This window comes from Microcaecilia unicolor, chromosome 10, assembly GCF_901765095.1.
Source record: "Microcaecilia unicolor chromosome 10, aMicUni1.1, whole genome shotgun sequence".
Taxonomy (NCBI): Eukaryota; Metazoa; Chordata; class Amphibia; order Gymnophiona; family Siphonopidae; genus Microcaecilia; species Microcaecilia unicolor.
This window is the reverse complement of record NC_044040.1, coordinates 48,467,107-48,491,388: the sequence shown is the minus strand read 5'-3', so window position 1 is coordinate 48,491,388 and position 24,282 is coordinate 48,467,107. Positions and strand designations below refer to the sequence as shown.

The 24,282-nt window shown below is 43.1% G+C and overlaps 1 protein-coding gene across 1 annotated transcript in view; it reads left to right on the top strand.

Moving 5' to 3' along the window:
- MLC1 (modulator of VRAC current 1) overlaps positions 1 to 24,282 on the top strand; it is a 63,215-nt gene that overhangs the window by 5,525 nt on the left and 33,408 nt on the right. Inside the window, 5 exon segments of the mRNA XM_030216706.1 lie at positions 4,370 to 4,459; positions 7,818 to 7,871; positions 8,337 to 8,358; positions 8,361 to 8,437; positions 19,108 to 19,209. Of these exon segments, the coding sequence (XP_030072566.1) occupies positions 4,370 to 4,459; positions 7,818 to 7,871; positions 8,337 to 8,358; positions 8,361 to 8,437; positions 19,108 to 19,209 (345 nt within the window).

Here is a 24,282-nt window from a genome sequence, read left to right as displayed (position 1 = left end):
TCGCCATGCTCGTACTGGCTCTATCGTCTAAACAGCACGTTTTACAGAGCCCCACTGCTGATCTGTGCTTGCCACAACGGGAACAGCGCTTAACTCCCTCAGCAGCCATCACTGAAAAACGGCAGAATAAAATTCAAAATGGTGGCTTTGCGCCAAAATCACCCCGATCGGAACGCTGTCCGCGGGCCCTCCCCAGAGGAGCTGAGTACCGCTCTTACCTCAAAGGACCAAGTCCACGAGCTTCGGTCATGTTTCACAGTCAGGAAAAGCCTCAGAAATAGCAGCGCTGTGAGAGCGCGATTTTTTTTTAACGCTGGAGGCAAACAGCTACAGAGGTACTCCGGAGGCAGAAAAGGGTGGAAAAGGAGGGATAGGGCGAACCTATATGCCTGCATCCACACAGGGGGAAGGGTAAGGCAGGGAAAGGGCGAACCTATGTGCCTTTAAAGTGGGCTCCACTTAGCCACAACACCCCTGCTACAACTGGAAAAGCACAGGAGCTACCCCAGGCAGAATCTTCAAGGAGCTGAACAAGCTGCGTCCAACCCTGCTTGGAGATAGAGAAATACTGAGAGGCAGATGGAGCTAGCCGTCCTAGAGGCACTATGGTTTTCAGTGTTCTCTATCTCCCCCTGCTGGTAGGTGGACACAACCCATTCGTAATGGATTCATCTGCTGCTGATGACAAGGAATCTTGTTGAATACTGGTATGTTGGACAGTTCTTCCAGATCTCGATATTCATCTTATGCATGCAGAAATGTCAGAGAAGCTCTAGGAATTTTGTTTCAGGTGCTCCAATGACTAGAGAAAGTAAAGTTCTTGCGGAAACACTGAATCAAATTAAACCTGGACCCACCATCTTGGCATAAAATTCTATTTGACATGTAGAAATATTATACACTTAGTAGTTTTATATCTGCTCTAGATGAATATGTAACAAAACATTTGTAGGCTATTTGATTAACATTTTTATGTAGCTTTTTATTTATAATGTGTTATCTTTTATCCCAATTGTCAGCAAAACATGACACTATAAAATAAAGAATGAAAGATATGCCCATCAATGGCAGTAGCCAGTTTGGAGTGGGAGTTGGATCAGGCACTTCAAAACCAGACCAAGGATTGCTCAATTTGAAGTTACAGTGGTGGAAATACAGTGGGGGAAATAAGTATTTGATCCCTTGCTGATTTTGTAAGTTTGCCCACTGACAAAGACATGAGCAGCCCATAATTGAAGGGTAGGTTATTGGTAACAGTGAGAGATAGCACATCACAAATTAAATCCGGAAAATCACATTGTGGAAAGTATATGAATTTATTTGCATTCTGCAGAGGGAAATAAGTATTTGATCCCCCACCAACCAGTAAGAGATCTGGCCCCTACAGACCAGGTAGATGCTCCAAATCAACTCGTTACCTGCATGACAGACAGCTGTCGGCAATGGTCACCTGTATGAAAGACACCTGTCCACAGACTCAGTGAATCAGTCAGACTCTAACCTCTACAAAATGGCCAAGAGCAAGGAGCTGTCTAAGGATGTCAGGGACAAGATCATACACCTGCACAAGGCTGGAATGGGCTACAAAACCATCAGTAAGACGCTGGGCGAGAAGGAGACAACTGTTGGTGCCATAGTAAGAAAATGGAAGAAGTACAAAATGACTGTCAATCGACAAAGATCTGGGGCTCCACGCAAAATCTCACCTCGTGGGGTATCCTTGATCATGAGGAAGGTTAGAAATCAGCCTACAACTACAAGGGGGGAACTTGTCAATGATCTCAAGGCAGCTGGGACCACTGTCACCACGAAAACCATTGGTAACACATTACGACATAACGGATTGCAATCCTGCAGTGCCCGCAAGGTCCCCCTGCTCCGGAAGGCACATGTGACGGCCCGTCTGAAGTTTGCCAGTGAACACCTGGATGATGCCGAGAGTGATTGGGAGAAGGTGCTGTGGTCAGATGAGACAAAAATTGAGCTCTTTGGCATGAACTCAACTTGCCGTGTTTGGAGGAAGAGAAATGCTGCCTATGACCCAAAGAACACCGTCCCCACTGTCAAGCATGGAGGTGGAAATGTTATGTTTTGGGGGTGTTTCTCTGCTAAGGGCACAGGACTACTTCACCGCATCAATGGGAGAATGGATGGGGCCATGTACCGTACAATTCTGAGTGACAACCTCCTTCCCTCCGCCAGGGCCTTAAAAATGGGTCGTGGCTGGGTCTTCCAGCACGACAATGACCCAAAACATACAGCCAAGGCAACAAAGGAGTGGCTCAGGAAGAAGCACATTAGGGTCATGGAGTGGCCTAGCCAGTCACCAGACCTTAATCCCATTGAAAACTTATGGAGGGAGCTGAAGCTGCGAGTTGCCAAGCGACAGCCCAGAACTCTTAATGATTTAGAGATGATCTGCAAAGAGGAGTGGACCAAAATTCCTCCTGACATGTGTGCAAACCTCATCATCAACTACAGAAGACGTCTGACCGCTGTGCTTGCCAACAAGGGTTTTGCCACCAAGTATTAGGTCTAGTTTGCCAGAGGGATTAAATACTTATTTCCCTCTGCAGAATGCAAATAAATTCATATACTTTCCACAATGTGATTTTCCGGATTTAATTTGTGATGTGCTATCTCTCACTGTTACTAATAACCTACCCTTCAATTATGGGCTGCTCATGTCTTTGTCAGTGGGCAAACTTACAAAATCAGCAAGGGATCAAATACTTATTTCCACCACTGTATAACTTTTATTGATGACTCTTAATGATGTCTCAACATGGTACCATGTTTTGGCACAGACTCAGACCAGTGCAGAAGGTATTCAAGCAGGGCCTGTGAAGGACACGAGCGAGGATCTAGGGCCTTGCTGTCACACCAGATGGCAAACCTCCGCCATAGAAAAGAGTAACTCTTTTTAGTGGAATCTTTCCTGGAAGCAACGAGCTAGTGTATGAAGGATAGTTAAAGATGCCAGGTTTTCAGGAAATCATGTATCGCTTTGTGAGCCAAAATGAGAATTTTGAATTGGATTCTCAGGTGTACAGGTAACCTGTGCAACTTCATCAAGAGAAGAATAACATGAACTGAGCACCTTGCGTGATATAACATGTGAGCTGCTGGATAATGCGTATTTGTAAGGGGGTGTGCACGGGGGAGGAGCATGGGCAGGACTTAAGCAGGGCTCCCACTTAAACGGGTAAGTTGCACACATCCCTGCCTTCTCTGGTGTCCTCACACCAGCTTTGAGGCTGGTTTAACCATGAGTGCCTAAATGTTAGATGTGTCAGTACTGAGTTATGCTAGTATGGAACCTAGGTTTTGTATTAGAAGAGGCACTTATCACGTGGCCTTGGGGACACCGAAATGGAGGTGCCCATTTATAAAATTGTCTCCATTATATTTATATCATGCCCCACTATCAGCAGTGCTGAGTATACAACTAGGCTTACACTTTAGTCTGCAATGAGAAATATGAAATATTGGTTCTAAAAGCAGGAAGCAAAATTTTATACAAAAGTGGCGCTTGATAAATTAAAGCCAGTCTGTAATTACTGAAATGGACCTCTCATGCCAAAGGCAGTTCCTGGGGTGAGGGAGGGATGCTACATTTGTACCCTTCTTGTACTGTAGATGAGGCCAATCAGAGTCAGTGCATTCTTAATATTAAAACAAGCTCTGTTTTTAATATCTAGCAAAGTGTAATTTTAGTCAGTCTGACCTCAGAACTTCAGAAGCTTGAAAATAAAAAAGTTCAACTTATAGGCAAATTTCAAAACTGTGGAAAAAGTTCTGGCACTGGGCTGAATATCCTTTACTGGCCCAAATTCTCTCTTTGGTGGCATTTGTTTTTAATTAGGCACCAAATAGTCATTGGCCAGTATGTCAACATTTATGCATGTCAGGTGTTATTCCAAGACTTGTGACCTGTTTATAACTAATTTGTAATAATAAACTTTGTGTGAACCACCTGTGAGAATTCATCACTAAAATGCTGCAGCAGTTGCTACACTTGTATAGAAACCATTACTTTTATGTGTTGGCCTTATTGAGGGTCTTCTCAGCTCAAAGCACAGAGGATAACATTGTGCCTTTGTATTTCCCTTTAAGCTGTAGCCAAACTAGTGAGCATTTCTGAACTTTATTTCACTCCGTGTCCATAAAGAGTTGTTCTCTCCTTTTTTTGCCCCTAAATTAGGGCCAAAAGATCCCAGCGACTGGTAAAACATTACCATTTGATCTTGTGAAACTCAAGGTCAACATCATCGCATAGTACACCTATTGTTCAGTTTTGGGAAAAGATGGTAATTTTCATGTGGGTTGTGGTGTTCCAGCAATTCATACCACATTCTTGCCTTTACAGGGCTGTCTACTTTTGACTGCTGGATTTTCACTGTACCTAGGAAACGTCTTTCCATCTGAAATGGATTATTTGCGTTGTGCAGCAGGTTCAGTAAGCATTCTTCTTTACTGATGTGCGACACTCTGAAAGGTTGGATTTACCAAGTATTATTCTTGTGTTTGTTTTTTTGTCCTTTCGGGCTCTGTTTACAGAGCTCACGGAGGGGGAAAAAAAGGTACTGAAGAGATTGACCAAGTTCTGCACTTGTCTTGGCCATGATTGCTATTTTATCGTTTTATAACACTATCCATCACGTTATGTCATTTCAGCTGTTTGTGGGTGCACTGTTGCATTTATTTTGCAATCTCAATGTTTTATTTGATCACGATATATATGCTGTTTTTATTCATTTTTCATCACCGCACCACTTTAGCACGTTTTTTTTTTTACATATGAATATGAAGGCTTACAAGGTAAAGTTTGCCTTTTTGCGGATGACACTAAGATTTGCAACAGAGTGGACACCCCGGAGGGAGTGGAAAGCATGAAAAAAGATCTGCGGAAGCTAGAAGAATGGTCTAACATTTGGCAATTAAAATTCAATGCGAAGAAATGCAAAGTGATGCACTAGGGAGTAGAAATCCACGGGAGATGTATGTGTTAGGCGGTGAGAGTTTGATAGGTACGGACGGGGAGAGGGATCTTGGGGTGATAGTATCTGAGGACCTGAAGGCGACAAAACAGTGTGACAAGGCGGTGGCCGTAGCTAGAAGATTGCTAGGCTGTATAGAGAGAGGTGTGACCAGCAGAAGAAAGAAGGTTTTAATACCCCTGTATAAGACGTTGGTGAGGCCCCACTGGAGTATTGTGTTCAGTTTTGGAGACTGTATCTTGTGAAGGATGTGAAAAAAAATGGAAGGGGTGCAAAGAAAAGCTACGAGAATGGTATGGGATTTGCGTTACAAGACGTATGAGGGAGAGACTTGCTGACCTGAACATGTATACCCTGGAGGAAAGGAGAAACAGGGCTTCCGATCAGATACCACATTCAATTCAAGCTTCTCCTTCTTACCTACAAATGCACTCAGTCTTGCTGCCCCTACACTATCTTTCTACCCTCATCTCCCCTTACGTTCCCACCCGTAACTTCCGTTCACAGGATAAATCCCTCCACTCAGTACCCTTCTCCACCACCGCCAACTCCAGGCTCCGCTCATTCTGCCTCGCCTCACCCTATGCTTGGAACAACCTTTCTGAGCCCTTACGCCAAGCCCCCTCCCTGCCCATCTTCAAGTCTTTGCTTAAAGCCCACCTCTTCAATGCTGCGTTCAGCACCTAACCCTTACCGTTCAGTGAATCCAGACTGCCCCAATTTGACTGCCCCTATCGGACCGACCGTTCACTTGTCTATTAGATTGTAAGCTCTTTGAGCAGGGACTGTCTCTCTTTGTTAAATTGTACAGCGCTGCGTAACCCTAGTAGCGCTCTAGAAATGTTAAGTAGTAGTAGTAGTATATGATACAGACGTTCAAATATTTGAAAGGTATTAATCTGCAAACGAACCTTTTCCGGAGAGGGGAAGGCGGTAGAACTAGAGGACGTGAAATGAGATTGAAGGGGGGCAGACTCAAGAAAAACGTCAGGAAGTATTTTTTCATGGAGAGAGTGGTGGATGCTTGGAATGCCCTCCCGCGGGAGGTGGTGGAGAGGAAAACGGTAAAGGAATTCAATCATGCGTGGGATAAACATAAAGGAATTCTCCTCAGAAGGAAGGGATCCCTAGAAGCGTAGCCGGCAGTGGGAGGCAGGGCTGGTGGTTGGGAGGTGGGGATAGTGTTGGGCAGACTTATACGGTCTGTGCCAGAGCTGGTGGTGGGTGGCGGGGGCGGGTGGTTGGGAGGTGGGGATAGTGTTGGGCAGACTTATACGGTCTGTGCCCTGAAAAAAGACAGGTACAAATCAAGGTAAGGTATACACAAAAAATGACACATGTGAGTTTATCTTGTTGGGCAGACTGGGTGGACCGTGCAGGTCTTTTCTGCTGTCATCTACTATGTTACTATAAATACACTATTTTAGGGTGAGCACATGTTTCCATAAGCTCGTCATTGGGCTATTATTGTATACAACAAAATTTTTCAAGTGTTTATCTGAAGTACAGTTATCTATTTATCTTATTGTACTTTCATGTACTGCTATTTTTTTTTAATGTAATGCTTTATTTGTGTTCGTATTTTAGAATTTACCCGAGGCAGGTGTTTGTTTATGCCGAAACATGGCACGTGTCGTTTCATAGTAAAGGACACTTATTGCATTCTTGAGAGCCCTTTGTGCTTTTTTCTGGACTGCTTGTGTTCTGTACTCTGACTCTCTCCGTTGTATGTTGCATAACATAATAATAGCCATACTGGGTCAGAACAATGGTCCATCTAGCCCAGTATCCTGCTTCCAATAGCGGCCAATCCAAGTCACAAGTACCTGGCAGAAACCCAATTAGTAGCAACATTCCACGCTACCAATCCCAGGAACTTGTGCAAACCTTTTTTTTTAAACCCAGATACGCTAACCACTATTACCACATCCTCCAGCAGCAAGTTCCAGAGCTTAACTATTCTTTGAGTGAAAAAATATTTCCTCCTATTTGTTTTAAAAGTATTTCATGTAATTTCATTGAGTGTCCTCTGGTATTAGTATTTTTTGAAAGCGTGGAAAAACTGATTCACTTCTACCTGTTTTACATCACTCAGTATTTTATGGGACCTCAATCATATTCCCCCTCAGATGTCTCTTTTCCAAGCTGAAAAGCCCAAACCTCTTTAGTGTTTCCTGATATGGGAGGAGTCTATCCTCTTTGTCATTTTGGTGCTCTTCTTAGAACCTTTTCTAATTCCGCTATATCTTTTTGAGATATGGCGACCAGAATTGAATGCAATACGCAAGGTAAGGTCACACCATGGAGCAATACAGAGGCATTATAGTATTCTTGGTTTTATTTAACCACCCCTTTTCTAATAATTCCTAGCACCCTGTTTGCTTTTTTTTTGGCCTCTTCCGCACACTGAGCAGAAGGTTTCAACATATTGTCTACAATGACACTTAGATCTTTTTCTCAGGTACTGACTCCCAAGGTGGATCCTAGCATCAGGTAACTATGATTCAGATTATTCTTCCCAATGTGCATCAGGGGTAGTTTGTAATGAGCTAAATTACACTCCCAATTGCTTTGGAAAGTTGGCTTTCTTTGAGTGGACATCTATTTTTAGTATGGTTGGAAAAAGTTGTCCTAGATTTAACTATGGCTTTCTTTCATCTTTTCAAATTCAAATCCATTAATATCAACAGGTTAAATATTTTACTATATTTTACATGAGAAGTTATCAGTAGAAAGCTAAGACACAATTATATCAGTGATGGGATTTAGGTTGGATTTTGAACATTTTCTTAATGTCTCATGTTTTTGTCTTTTCAGTGTGTTCCTTCTGCAGTTGTGAGTTTTGCTGTAGCCAAAAAGAGAATCAATGTAGTAAGTGTTTCAGTTCTCATCTAGATTAATACTTTTATTACAGGCTCAATATTCAGTGGGACTTATCCAGGTAGGAGCAGCTGACTGGGTCAATACTCGGACTTTCAGCGGCATAATCTAGATAATACCTCTGAATATCCAGTCAGATTGCCTCCTCTGTCTGGGTAGTGCTGGAATACTTTTGGTGGGTGGAGCTGGGAGTCACCCAGTTAGCGGCGATATGCAGTCTGCTGACTGTGTAACTACCTGGATAAACTTAGGGGTACCAGTCTCAAGATCGCCAGTATACCTCAATATACAACACTAGCCAGTATCCTAATATTGACTATCCTGGTGTAAAAGCCTGCAGCTTCTGGCATTTAAAAAAAAATACTGATTACTGCTGGCTCAATATAGAGGAGGGAGGTTAGTTTTTAACCTGACTGAAGGAAAAAAAAAAAACAAATCCTGTCTACATGTTTCCAGATACCCAGCTTTCAGATTCTCTATGTTCAACATTTGCTATCACAACCACCTGTTTAATTTGGTTTGGATGCAAGCTTGTCCTCAATCCTTCAGCAATAAATGTGAGTTAAAGACTACTATCAGAGAGAATTACTTGGCATAGTTCTATGTCCTGTACAAACTGAGAGGTCTGTTTACTAAGCTGTGTGTCATTGCCGACACAGTCCATTCATAGTGAATAATAGACTGTGTCGGCACTATCGCACAGCCAGTGTACTAGCGGCTTACTAAAGCCCAGCGTAAGAGTGAGAATAATCTTATAAAGCAGTGTGTAAAGTCTTTTCACATGTGGAAAATGGTGAGGGTATACACATGTACAAGTATTGCATGCTGACAAGAACATGTATACTTCAAGTGGTCTATATGCATGTATTCCTGGGGGTTTAGTTGGCCAGTTCTAGGGTGAAGTTGTGACTTGTGCAAATAGTTTATAAAATACACACTTGCAAAAGGATTTTTCATATTTAAGCCTGTTTTACATGTGCAAAATGCCTTTTATAAAATCGCATGGCAGTATATCCATGTATAAATACATGTGGCAACAAAATGGTCATATTTATAAGCATCCTTTTAGAACAGGGGGTGTCCCACCTCAGCCCTCGCCAGGTGGGATTTTCAGGATTTCCCAATGAATATTCATGAGATCTATTTGCATACAGTGGAGGCAGGCATGCAAATAGATCTCATGCATATGCATTGAGGAAATCCCTACTGGATTGCGGCCTTCCGATAACTGAGGTTGGATACAGTGCTCTAGAATCAATCACTGGGAGATTATAGGGAGATATTTTCAGATTAATCACAATAACAAAAATTACTTCCAACTATATTGAATGTATATGTATCCAATCACTGTCATTTAAAAAGAAGAAAGGGTGGGGAGACAAGATGGCGTCCTGAAGAGAACGCTGTTTAGGCGGTTTCTCACCTGAGATTTCCCTTAAACTTAAAAATAATTTACCTGGACTCATGCCGAAACTGAGGGCAAATAGCGAGTGATCCCCTCCACAGCTGTGAGATCTTCGGGTCCAATGGACACCTTTACTATGCCTGGAGGAAGCGCAGGGTCAAGTTCCTCTTGCTGGTAGGGGTGACAGGAGGTTCCTCGCTCCACCAGCCTGAGGCAGAGGCTACTCTCAGACCCGAAGAACGGAGGCCTCCGACAATGCCGGCGTGGGGTCGGCAGCAGGGGCAGGAATTACCCAGCATCTTGTGACCTAGGAGTACTTCCTGCCGAGGGGTCCATTGCCTGCCCAAAATCGCTGAGTTTTGCTGTCGGAGAGAAGACATTGGAGAGAGCCAGCGTTTGGCAGACTCAACTGCAATAGAAGGGGAACAGCCATCTGAAGGGAATATTCCTGAGGTAATAGAGACCAGTAAGTCCTTTTTGCCTGCAAAACAGCAATTATAACTCTTGACTCAATATGGGAGGCCCTAGTGGGGCTTGAAAATTCTTTTTCACAGAAGGTTGTCTTTGGTGGCCCAAACTACAAAGATACCTATGGAAAAGATTGCAAACTTAGAAATAAGAACAAGTAACATTAAGAAAGATATATTGTCAAATAATGAAACTATAAAAATTGTGTCAGCACACACAATTCAGTTTATTTTTATTTTTCTTACATTTGTACCCCGCACTTTCCCACTCATAGCAGGTCAATGCGGCTTACATATTATATACAGGTACTTATTTGTACCTGGGGCAATGGAGGTTAAGTGACTTGCCCAGAGTCACAAGGAGCTGCCTGTGCCTGCAGTGGGAATTGAACCCAGTTCCCCAGGACCAAAGTACACCACTCTAACCACTAGGCCATTTTCGAAAGAAATGCCAGCCATCTTCCGACACAAATCGAGAGATGGCCGGCGATCTCCTGATCGCGGCCAAATTGGTATAATCGAAAGTCGAATTTTGGCCGGCCCCAACTGCTTTTCGTCGTGGAGCCGGCCAACCTTCAAGGGAGGGTACAGAAGGCGGGGCAGGGACGGGGGCGTGGTTATGAGATAGCCGGCTTCACCCCATAATGGAAAAAAGATGGCCAGCTCAGATGAGCATTTTGCCGGCTGCACTTGGTCCATTTATTTTTAGGTCCAAGTCACAAAAGTGTTCCAATTGACCAGATGACCATCGGTGGGAAATGGGATGACCTCCCCTTACTCCCCCAGTGGTCACCAACCCCCTCCCACCCAAAAAAATTAAAAAAAAAAGTTTTTTTTTACCACCCTGAAATGTCATACCCAGCTCCCTGACAGCAGTATGCAGGTCCCTGGAGCAGTATTTAGTGGGTGCAGGGCACTTCAGGCAGGTGGACCCAGGCCCATCCCCCCCCCCCTACCTGTTACACTTGTGGTGGTTAATGTTGAGCCCTCCAAAACCCACTGTACCCACATGTAGGTGCCCCCCTTCACCCCTTAGGTCTTATGGTAATGGTGTAGAGTTGTGGGGAGTGGGTTTTGGGGGGGCTCAGTACCCAAGGTAAGGGAGCTTTGCACTTGGGAGCTATTTAAAAAATTGTTTTAATTTCTAGAAGTGCCCCCTAGGGTGCCTGGTTGGTGTCCTGGCATGTGAGGGGGGCCAGTGCACTACAAATGCTGGCTCCTCCCACGACCAAATGCCTTCCATTTTGCCAGGCTTGAGATGGCCGGGCCCGGTTTTCCATTATGGCTGAAAAACAAAGCCGGCCATCTCCTCTAAACCTGGCGATCGATTTAGCCGGCCCCAACCGTATTTTGAAAATATGGTTGGCTCCGCCCCTTGCGGAGCCGGCCCCGAAGATGGCCGGCCATCTATTTGGCCGGCGCCGGTCGATTATGCCCCTCCACATAACTTGATAAAAGAAAATGCTTTATTACATCTAAAGACTGAAAAATTGGAAAATCAAGTATGAGCAAAGACTCTTAGGTTGATTAATTTTCCTAAAAGTTTCATCGTTGGCTCCATTAATAATCTTTAGAAATATCTGTCAGAAATTTTAAAAATTCTTGAACAAGCCTATCCACCTGTGTCAAAAAATATACTATTTACCACCATTATAGAAGGAGAAATCAAAAGAAAGATTGGACCAAACTGAACAAGGCGCAGAAGTTCATTTGATATATTGAACTTAACACAAATAATTCAAGAAGATGAGAAGGGAACACCAGCTACATTAATAGTCTCTTTGTTTTGGAGCCTGATCGAGATTGGGTTCTTAAACAATTTTTCGTCATAGAGATGAACTCTTTATGAATAGTAAAATTAGAATATTTCCTGATATTGCTTAGAGCAACAGCAAAAGAGAGTCAAGCATTTTTAAAGCTCCGTTCTAGGGTCTTGCAGTTGGGAGGATTATTTGGTTAAATTTCCATGCAATGTGTGTTAAAAATTAATTCGTTGAAAATGTTCCTTTTGAAAAAACTTACTCCATTAGTAATCTGCTTATTAGTCACCCTAATTGTTGTTAGTGTTCTCATCCTTATTCTGCTGTAAATTCATGTGTTGTACTTCTCTACTTTGTAATCATGTAAGACCACATGTGCCTGCAATTGTGGGAAACTGTGGGGTATAAATGAACCATAAATAAATCAATATATTTTTTATGATCCAACCCAACTGAGTACTTTCTAGACTCTAAGATGGTTGCTACCCCTAATCAACAGCTAGCAGCAGTCTCTTCTATTACCTAAGTGAACTTAGTGGAAAAAATTACATGAAGCTTGTTGAGGCTTTTTCCTTCCTTCTTTAAATGACTGTGATTGATATAGAAATATATATATTCGATATAGTTGGAAGGTAATTTTTGTTATTGTGCATATTTGTAGACATGCCATATGTAGGCATTCTTGGGAGCCTAGTTTGAGCAGAGGTTGCAGTTGCAAGGTATGCAGACATTTATGCAATACAATGCAAGTACATGCTTAGAACAAAATTAACTTAGATTGTGAGCCCACTAGAGACAGAGGAAGTACCTGTATGTAATAATGTAAACCACTTTGGTTGTACCACAGAAAGGTGGTATATCAAATCTACTGCCCTTACTGAACGCATTGCCGACATGGATTTTACATAAGTAACATAAGTAATGCCACACTGGAAAAAGACCAAGGGTCCATTGAGCCCAGCATCCTGTCCACGACAGTGGCCAATCCAGGCCAAGGGCACCTGGCAAGCTTCCCAAACGTACAGACATTCTATACATGTTATTCTGGAATTGTGGATTTTTCCCAAGTCCATTTAGTAGTGGTTTATGGACTTGTACTTTAGGAAACCGTCCTAACCCCCTTTTTAAACTCTGTCAAGCTAACCGCCTTCACCACATTCGCCAGCAACGAATTCCAGAGTTTAATTATGCGTTCGTGAAGAAAAAGTTTCTCCGATTTGTTTTAAATTTACTACACTGTAGTTTCATCGCATGCCCCCTAGTCCTAGTATTTTTGGAAAGCGTGAACAGACGCTTCACATCCACCTGTTCCACTCCACTCATTATTTTATATACCTCTATCATGTCTCTCCTCAGCCGTCTCTTCTCCAAGCTGAAAAGCCCTAGCCTCCTTAGTCTTTCTTCATAGGGAAGTCGTCCCATCCCCGCTATCATTTTAGTCGCCCTTCGCTGCACCTTTTCCAATTCTGCTATATCTTTCTTGAGATGCGGCGACCAGAATTGAACACAATACTCAAGTTACAGTCGCACCATGGAGCGATATAACGGCATTATGACATCCTCACACCTGTTTTCCATACCTTTCCTAATAATACCCAACATTCTATTCACTTTCCTAGCCGCAGCAGCACACTGAGAAGAAGGTTTCAGTGTATTATCGACGACGACACCCAGATCCCTTTCTTGGTCTGTAACTCCTAACGTGGAACCTTGCATGACGTAGCTATAATTCAGATTCTTTTTTTCCCACATGCATCACCTTGCACTTGCTCACATTACTGCCATTTAGCCGCCCAGTCTCCCAGTCTCGTAAGGTCCTTCTGTAATTTTTCACAATCCTGTCGCGAGTTAACGACTTTGAAACTCTTGCCTCGCCAATCTGCTACATTTTGTTGAAAGTGTGAATAAACATGTGGATAAAGGTGAGCCAGTTGACGTGGAGGCATATTTTCAAAGCACTTAGACTTACAAAGTTTATATAGCAACCTATGGAACTTTGTAAGTCTAGTGCTTTGAATATGAGCCCAATAGTGTATCTGGATTTTCAGAAAGTGTTTGACAGAGACCCTCATGAGAAACTCCTAAGGAAATAAAAAGTAATGGGATAGGAAGCAATGTCCTGTTCTGGACTGGGAATTGATTAAAACAGTAGGGTTAAATGGGGTACTCCACTATTCACCTTTCTCCATTGAGAAAGATGAATATTGGAGGAAGTGGTCATCCAGGTGAATGGCCACTTAGGCACGGTGCTCCGCACCTTGAGGAGCACAGAGGAGTAAAATCAAGCTTTGCAACCTCCCTTCCTGTTCTACAATCGGCAGCTGTACATGTATTAATTTGCTTCTTGAAATTATTGTAATTTGTGTTGTTCTGTACATTATTATGTTTTATTCACTTTATTGTTTGTTTGTAAGCCACATTGAACTTGAGTCTGTTCAGGCTAATGTGGGGTATAAATGTCATGAATAAATAAATACATGGGCGACAAAGAAAATGATTTCCAACATTTGCAGTTTTGCCAGTGTAGTTGGTAGGTCCTTCCAAGGGCGTATCTGCGTGGGGCCTCAGGGGCCTGGGCCCCCACAGATTTCGCCCTGGACCCCCCTACCGCTGCCAACCCTCTCCCTCCGTGCTCGCCTACCTTCGCTGGCGGGGGACCCCAACCCCCGCCAGCCGAGGTCCGCATCCTCCTGCCCCTGCCGGCTGCCTTTAAAGAATTCCGTCAGCTGGCGGGGGACCCCCAACCCCCGCCAGCCAAGCCGAGGTCCTTTCATTTTTCCACTGAAGCTGGCGCCGACGAAAGTTTCTTTTGAGTCTGACGTCGCTGCACGTTGTACGTGCAGGACGTCAGACTCAGAAACAGAATGAAGCTGTTTCTGAGTCTGACGTCCTGCACGTACAACGTGCAGCGACGTCAGACTCAAAAGAAACTTTCGTCGGCGCCAGCTTCAGTGGAAAAATGAAAGGACCTCGGCTTGGCTGGCGGGGGTTGGGGGTCCCCCGCCAGCTGACGGAATTCTTTAAAGGCAGCCGGCAGGGGCAGGAGGACGCGGACCTCGGCTGGCGGGGGTTGGGGTCCCCCGCCAGCGAAGGTAGGCGAGCAACGGAGGGGGAGGGTTGGCAATGGCAGCGGCTGGGGGGAGGGGGATCGGCAATGGCGGCGGCGGGGGGGGGGGTCTATAATGTGCCCCCTCACTCTGGCCCTGGCCCCCCCTACCGCCGCAGTTCAGATACGCCCCTGGGTCCTTCACAGCGGGATGGGGCCAAAATAGTGTCAAACTTGGAGGAAGAGGAGGATGCTGGAAACCATGAGAACGGTGTCTGTGAGCTGCATGAGGGGAATGTGGATTGAGGAGATAAAAGCTCACTGGAGTACAAACAGAGATCCATGTTGGTATAGAGAAACAAGACAAGGAAAAAGGAGGAAAAGACCTCACGTGACAACGAACAAAACAGTGAGGTAGATCTGAGGAGGATAACAAAATAGTCTTATTGGAAGCAACTAAAGGACGACCCAATACAGCTGTGTTTCGGGCCCGAAGGCCTGCCTCAGGGGTCTGATGAATCTCTGATGTTATAGTGGAAATGCTTAACAACAAGAGTATATTCAAAATCCTGGCTGTAAAATCCTTGTGTTATCCTCTATTTGACAAAAACGCTAAAAGCAGTGGCCGTCCTACCAGCAAAAGTCGGTGATGCGAGTACTGCAAAAAGTGTTATGCCAGAGGCGTGTTGGTTAAATAGCAACGCGCCTCTGGTATAACACTTTTTGCAGTACTCTCATCACCGACTTTTGCCGGAAGGACGGCCACTGCTTTTATAGTTTTTGTCAAATAGAGAAACTGCATGCAGAAATGACAGAGCTGGGTCAGAGGCTGCATGACATGGAGGCAAAGGGTAATTGATCACAAAGAGGATATAGCAGCTTTGAGGGCACACTGCAGGGACTTGGAGGAAACCTGTGAGGAGCACTCTTAGAAGACTGTGAGAACCGCTCCACAATAATTTAAGGATGGGGGGGGGGGGGGTGCCTGAGAGTTTCCATTAGGGGGAAGACACTGTAGAAATCCTTCAGAAAATCTACCACCAGTTCTTGATGGCTGTGGGACCCTCGAAGGAACAGCAAAAATTTAATTTCAGAGACTACACTGAAGCCAGTAAATGAGCACAGGACATTCTTGTATGCTTTCTCTGCTTTTCATTGAAGGAACAAATTTTGCAGGCAGCAAGATGTTTTAGCACATAGACTAGGAGGGGAGCTACCTAGAAATTTTTGCTGACATTTTTAGGCACTACTTTAAGGAAGTGGTGCAAATTCAAAGATATAACATAGATACTGCAGGAGAACAATAACCCAAATAAATGGTTGTACCCGTTTGGGCTGACTTTTATTCATCATACCGAGTCTTATGAAGTGACAAAGGTATTGGAAGCTGTTAGGATGCTGCAGGATATTGGACTGTAGGATGAACAATCAGTAGTGGCTGAGAAAGATTGGAGCTAAGTGAGGAAAGAAGCCAGTACAACTCTGACAGAGCTTGTGGCATAGATCAGACGTTCCCTTTTCTGTCCCCACCATCTTCCTTCTTGACCACCTCCCCTAACAGTTCAGCATCTTCCCTTCCCTTCTATATCCAGCATCTCCTCCTTTTACCTTCCATTTACCAGGCCCACTTCTGCTACTACCCTCTCCCTTCTGGAGGCAAAGAGCAAAATGGATTCAGCATTGGCGTGGGCCTATAAGAACAGGCCTGTGCTCTGAAGCAGGATTTCCTGTTTTAGGCTCGTACTGGCACTGAACCCACTTTGCTCTTTGCCTGTGGAAGGGGGAAAGCAGCAGCAGTGGCATGAGGAACAAAAAGAGAAGTTAAGATACACCATTCCTGTCTCTCCACTGTTACCATAGGTGGATACCTAGTCTGTAGTAGCCAGTGGGCTGGGCTTAAAATTTTGATGAAGCCATAGCTCCTCTGGCCACCTTGTTCTAACACCTTTGGTGGCCCCTATTCTATAAGAGAAAGTAGTTGCCTAATTTTCTTTAGTATAACCAGAAATATACGTGTCTATAATTTTGGTGTGATTATTGATGCCAGCCATAGAGCTGGTATAAATGCTTATGTCTAAATTGCTGAAATATGCATATAAATTCTAGTATTCTATAATTTACATATGTAACTGTGCGTATTTCCCACACTGCACTCAGACTCTGTCCAGTGTAGTCTTATCCGTAAAATATACGCTATATATGTGAGTATTTAAAGATCAGCAAAATATGTATTTATAAATATTTTACTTGTAAAATTAATTTATATAACATAAGATATCCAAGCTGTTGGGCAGACTGGATGGCCCGTTTAAGTATTTATCTGCAGTCATCTACTATGTTATGTTATAAATGTAGTTACAGAATAGCTCTTAGGTGGAATTTCTTTGTCATCAAGCAGATGAATCCAGAAACAAATGGGTTGTGTCCTTCTACCAGCAAGTGGAGAGAACATGAACAGAACTGTGCTATGTAGGACAGCCTGCAGTCTGGTCAGCCGTGTTCTCTATCTCCAGCAGGCTGTGGCAGCTTCTCCGCATCTGGTCTTCTGCTTGGTGGCTCCTGTTCCTTCCTTCGGGTTCAGTCGAGCTTCGGGTGATAGGCTTTAGCTGGTGCCTCCTGGGGTACACCTGGTGGCACCGGGTCCTCCCCCACCCCTCCCCTTCCTTGTGTGAAGGTTTTCCTGACGATTGGGGAAAAAAAAACAATAAGAAAAAGCAACTGTGTCTGCTATCCTATCTAGCACTGAGGGGTCAGTTCAGTAGCCACAATTTACATTTTCTGTGGGTGGCATTTCACTTTGGGGGGTAGAGAATAACTTTATCCAGCTCTCCAGACACTTTCCTGAACACGGCCTCTGGCGGGAATGTGGCGAGTACCGCTTTAATTCTTTAATTATTGTCAGGCTTTTTTTCCTGTTACAGCGGTTTATTTTCCTTTTTTGCCGTTACTGCGGTTCTGTGTTCTGGCAGTACCTCTTCATTGGCAGTGGGGGTTAAGGGATTTGGGGCTCTACAAGGCCGAGTTATGGACAGCGCTGAGGATTCTCGCACTCTACCCTCCACTTCCGCATCGGGGTTTGTAGTAGGTGCTATTCCTCCGTTTTACTGAGGCATATGGTCCCCTCCTTGCCTAAGGTGGTTTCGGCTTTCCACCTCAATCAGAAGTTTCAGCGTTTACGAGGGAGACCTATGGGGGAGCCTTTTATTCTCTTTGTTCCCTGGATGTCCAAAAGATTCTGATCCATTATCTGGAGGCCACTAATGAATTCCACAGGTCTGATCATCTTTTTGTGCTCTTCTCGGACTCCAATAGGGTGGCGGCTGCCTCCAAGGCTACAGTTGGATCAAGGACTGTGTTCTCAGCGTACTTGCTGGCAGGTAAGTTTTTGCCGCTTTCTTTGCATGCTCATTCTATGCAAGCAATTTTCACTTCCTGGGTGGAGGCTCAATTTATATCCCTGCAGGAAATTTGCCACTCGGCTATGTGGTCTTCTTCGCATACTTTTATGAAGCATTATTGGGTTGATGTCACGGCACAGTCTGACGTGGGTTTTGGGGCATCGATTCTCTCTGCGGCGGCATCTGCTTCCAACCCGACTTAAGGACTTCTTTGCTACATCCGATTTGTTTCTGGATTTATCTTCTTGATGACATGGAAGGAAAAATTATGTCTTGCCTGATGATTTTCTTTCCTGTAGTCATAGCAGATGAATGCAGAACCCCAACCTAATGGACTCTGCTTCTGTTCTTGATTTCTTGGTTCAGGTTGTCTATGGGAGTTGATTCATTGTTATATTGGTTGTTCCTGTTTGGTCCTTCCTTTTGTAGGGAAGGGGAAGTTTGTACCTAACTGTTTGGTTTTTTTTTCTTGCCTTCTGCTGTCCTGTATAGCATGGTTCAGTTCATGTTCTCTATCTCTACCTGCTCATAGATGACGACAACCCATTCGTTTCTGCATTCATCTGCTATGACTAAAAGAAAATTATCAGGTAAGACATCATTTTCTTTTGACATTTACATGCATATGTTCCAGTATTCTAATCATTTATTCACATAATCAGCAGGTAAATGTAAGCACCTTATTTATAGAATTACTCCCAGTGTGCTTAATATCTTTCCATGAGCTCTGGGGTCACCCATTAAATACCTGTAGGATAATAATGCTATGTGATTCAGGAGAGTGCCTAGCTGACATTGGATGAAGAGGAAACATTTAAGGGATTAATAGTTCCCAAGTCCAGTCCTCTATATCCTCATACAAAGTTGGATTTTCAAGGGTAACTAAAATACATAAATTGAGATGGTGGCTGGACCAAACATATCTGTTGAATATTCATTGTCTATTTCCTTAAAACTAGGTCTACTTGGGAAATCTCCAGGAAACTACTGGAATAAGGCATGAATACAATACAAGAAATCTAAGTTATAAAAAGTGTGAAGAACTGGAAAGGACAATATTGGCATAAGGACTATGGGCCCATAATTTACTCTAACATGCTATAAAGATTTAACTTTTTTGAGATTTAAGATTTTAAATTGTTTTCTTGCAGATTAATTTTAACTTAATTCTGCTTATTCTGATGGAAATCCTCATGGCAACCTCAGTGATTATTTCAGCAAGGTGGAATGAAGAATGCTATAAAAGAAAAAAGGTAGGATTTTAGTTCTAAAAATAACTTTAAGTAAGTTATGAGGTTGTCCCTAGTAAGATTAGAAAGATAGAAGAATATATAACAACACTAAAATATCTTACAGAAAATCCAAGGTAACTGGGGAAACTGCTCCTTTAGCATTGAGCTAAAGTCATTGATTCTTATTCCAGAAGGTTACGGATTCAGAGCAGAAAACAAGAATAATATGAGTTCTGCCCAGCTGGTGTTTTTTTCCCCCCCAATATATAGTGCCAGAGCGGGGAGAGAAACAGAAAGCATTGGGAAGGAAATGCAACAAATTATTTTTTTTTTTTTTAAGCAGGAGATCCATTTGTGGATAGTATTATAAAGAACAACATTACTGAACACATAGACAAACATGGTTTACTGGGACAGAGTCAACATGGATTTATTCAATGATAGTTTTGCCTTACCAGTCTGCTACTTTTTTTTTTTTTTTTGAAGGCATGAATAAACACTAGGATTGGGTACCCAGAAAATTTTTATATCTTTTTTTTCTAGGGGTGGTGGTTTCGTTTTAAACAAATGTCATTAATAGTGTGGCCTGTTAGGATGTGCATGCACATACATGTGTCTTAAGGGAAAAAGAGTGCACATTATTGGGCTTAGTTTCAAAAGAGGAAGAATGCCCAAAAAGTGTCATAAAGCAGCATTTGGACTTTTTTCTACTCTAAACATCCAAATCGGTATTTTCGAAACCTACTTTGCAGATGTCTGTCTATGCAATTTGTCTGCAGTGCATCCAAATCACAAGGGATTGTTTTGGGGGTGGGATGAGGGCGGGCTTAGGATGTTCCTAACACTAGGATGCTTTATAGCCATAATCAGACAAAATGAAAACGTCTAGGGCTAAAACGTCAATGTTTTGGTCTGGACCTGTTTTTAGAACAAATAAGGCACAAAAAGGTGCACTAAATGACCAGATGTTTTAGCCAGGTCTATTAGAGCAGCATGCAGGTTCATGAAGTAGTCTAGTGGTTGGTGCAGTGCACTGTAGACAAGTGGATCCAGGCCCGTAACTCCCCCTACCTTGTGATAGAAACTGAGAGCCCTCCAAAACTCACTAGAAACCTATTGTACCCACATATGGGTGCCCCCTTCACCCATAAGGTCTATTGTAATGGTGTACAGTTTGTGGGTAGTAGGTTTTGGTGGGTTTTGGAGGGCTCAACAGACAAGATAAAGGGGCAACGGTGAGATGTGTACCTGGGAGCATTTATATGAAGTCCACAGCAGTGCCCCCTAGGGTGCCCCATTTCTCTCTTAGGATGTCTAAGGGACCAGTCTACTAAAAATGCTGGCCTCTCCTGCATCCCAGTGATTAACAGTATTTTTCACATGTACTTTTTTTTTTTATAAATGTTCTGAAAATTAAACACACAGCACAAAAACTTGTTACAAATGGTATTAAAAAAAAAGATTAGATGTTTTGCGAGTTTTGAAAATGGTTAATGTTTTCTATTCAGATTTGGGACGTTTAGCGCAAAACCGACTTGGACGTCGTACTGAAAATGCCCCTCCACATGTCATTTGAAATTAATGTGATCTGCAGATAATAGTGTGCCCTCTTCTTAAAGTTCCAGAGACCGAACAGGGACAGGGCAGATACTATCTACTTCATAGTCCCAAAGAAGGAAGCCACCTTTCATCCAGTCTTAGATCTCAAAGGTCTAACCAGCTGCCTCAGTGTTCTGCTTTTGCATGGAAACACTTAGAGCAGTCATAGCCTTGGTAAGTGGAGAATTTCACACCGCCCTCAATCTCAAGGAGGAGTACTTGCATATACCCATAGGCCGCTTTGCTGTGCTGGGCCATCACTTCCAGTTCAGGGCTTTGCTCGTCAGTCCTACTACGGAATCAGAATTCACCTGTATCTTGACAGGCTCATTCGTGCATCGTCCTATTTGGACAGGGTGGCGGCAATGGACAAAGTTGTCCATTTTCTGCAGTAGTTGGGTTAGGTGATCAATTTTTAGAAGAGCAGGCATTGGAGTATCTGGGGCTTCTCTTCGACACAGCAGTGGAGAGGATCTTCTTCACAGAATGTAGGAAGTTGTAGCTGGTTCAACAGATTTGTCTTCTCAGTCAAAGCAGGCCCAGAGTCTGGGACTACATCCAGATTCTGGGGTCAGTGACAGCAGTGATGGTGAGGGAAGTGGATTTCCATGGGCAAGTACTCATATGCGGCCATTACAGGAGTCTTTTTTTCAGCCGCTAGTCTCCAGTATTACAGAATTATGACCTTCATCTTCCTTGGATGCTGATTGCCAGAGTATTCAGTAGTGGAATTTGACCATCGGAGCTCCCTTTCCAACAACACAGTGGGAAGTGGTGACAATGGACGCCAGCAAGTCGGGTTGGGGAGCTCATTACAAGTTCCATCTGGTACAGGGCACCTGGACAGAATAGGAGTCTCAGTGGCCAGAGATGTGAGGTCCACACGTTTGCTCATCTGGTTAGTGATAGGTTAGTGAGTTGTTTAAGTTTGTTTTGTTTATTCTGAGTTTCTCCTAACTGCTTGTCTACATAAATACTTAGGAACTGGACTGGATGCCAAGAGAGATATGTCTCAGCTCAGTTTTCAGTTCTCTATCTCCACCTGCTGGTTGATGGACACAACTATTCCACAAGTTCTAGAATGGTGGAAAGGACTAATAGAAAGAAAGTTATTAGGTGAGGCCTAATTTCTCCTAAACCATTATTAAGGTAGAGCTGGGGAAAGCTACTGCTTATCCCTGGAGTAAGAATGGAATTTTGCTACTTTTTGAGGATTCTGCCATGGTCTGGATTGGCCAGTGTTGGGAACAGGACATTGGGCTAGTTGGGCATTTGGTCAGAATCAGTAGGGCAACTCTTATGTTCTTATTACATCCTAGGCTACTCTTGTCATTCTTTCAGTGTCTGAGACAAGATTATTAAGTTAATGAGATTTAAAAAAATCAAGGGCCAGATATATGAAGGCATTTCATTCTGTATACACAAAATAGCTTAGTGGTTAGAGGTTAATTTTATAACAGGTTGCTTTGATTTAGAGGGCAAGAAATCACAGCTAAAAACAAACCACGGGCATTTATACTTGCATCTCAGCAAGTGTAAATGCAAATGCTTGTTTTAAAAAGTAAATGAATAAATCACTCTGCTGCAGAGCATGCTCATGCCTCCTCCAAAGTTGTGTACAAATATACATGCACTTGCATGTGCAGGGTAATTTTTATAAGCGGTCTTTCATGCACATATACTGGTACATACACACAAAAATGCCTTTATAGAATTACTCTCCATGTGTTGCACATTTGAACTTCACGTCAACAAAATAAATACTTTTGAATTTATTTATTTATTTATAGGCTCTTAATATTCTATTCATTGTATCGATAGTGCCCGCTGTGCGGTTCACAAAAATTAAAACTGGTTCTGCAGGAATATTAGGGGCCCTTTTACTAAGGCGTGTATGCATCTATGCGCATCCAGCGTTTGTCAATTTGGAACTATCGCCCGGCTACTGCGAGTCCCGGGCGGTAATTCCATTTTTTACTTGTGTCCAATACACACGACAGAAAATATTTTTTATTTTCTACCACGTGGCGCTAACCGGGTGGTAATCGGCAGTGTATTTGCTCTGACGATTACCACCCGGTTAACGCATGAGACCTTACCGCTAAGTCAATGGGTGGCAGTAAGGTCTCAGACCCAAAATGGACATGCACCAATTTTTATTTTGCAACATGTCTGTTTTTCAGCCCCCCCCCCCCCAAAAAAGGCCTTTTTTGCAGGTGCGCTGAAAAATGGACCTGCACGCATCCAATACACGTGTCTACACCAGCGCAGGCCATTTTCAGCGCACCTTAGTAAACGGACCCCTCAGTAATTATAGTTGGCCAAAATGTGCCGATACGTTACTGAATGAGTAACAGGAGTATTAGTTATTATAGTCAGCCAAAATGTGCTAATACTTAGCTTTTAATGCTGTCACTCATTCAGTAATGTCCTCTAATACTTTCTTAGCCTCCAGCACACACTGAGCGGAGGATTTCAACATATCATCAACAATGACACCTAGATCCTTTTCCTGGGCAGTGATTCTCAATGTGGAATCTTGCATCATGTAGCTAGAGACTAAGTTCCTCCTTCCTACATGCATCTCTTTGCACGTGCCCACATTAAATGTCATTTGGGTGCCCAGTCTCCCAGTCTTGTTAGGTCCTCTTGCAGTTTTTCACAATCTTCTTGTGATTTAACAACTTTTAATAACTGTGTGTCATCAGCAAATTTAATCACCTCACTCATTATTCCTGTTTGTAAATAATTTATAAATATGTTAAAAGGCAGTGGTCCCAGCACAGACCCCTGGGGAATCCCTCTATTTATTAAGGCTTCAACTCATTCAAAACACTTATAAAGCTTGTTTTTAATGATGTAGGAATTCAACTCATTGAAAACACTGTTATAAAGCTTGTTTTTAATGATGCAGGAATTATCATGTAATTTTGTTTCTAACTGCCAATGTTGGCTACCAGCGACATTGAGCCTGCAAATAGGTGGAAAAATGTGGGATACAAATTAACAAATAATTATAGGTTAATAGTTAAAATCATACTTTTGACTCATAGAGCCCTACATACAGAAAAATCTTGCTGTTTATCAAAATCCCTTATTCCATATAAGCCTTATTGTGTAGTTGAACAGAACAAGGAGAATTTACTCATTCTGCTTTCACCTGTAACAATCCATCTCCCAATCACTCAGGGCCGCCGAGAGACAACGCTGGGCCCGGGACAAACCATCTTAAGGCCCCCCCCCCCCCCCGGGCCCAAACCATCAAGGGCACTGCACACACACATACGTTGTAAAGAATTCCATTTTTCATTGCTTCCCATGCCATGCTTTCCCTTCTTAATTCAATCCCCATCCACCCTGTTGTCTTCTCAGCTTCATTGTGAGACAGAGTATGCCTGCCTGTTCACATATAAAATATTCAAGAAACAAGAAAATTAATGGGAAAACTCTTAAACTTGCAGATTGGTGAAAACAGTCCAGAAATGTGTTATGTCA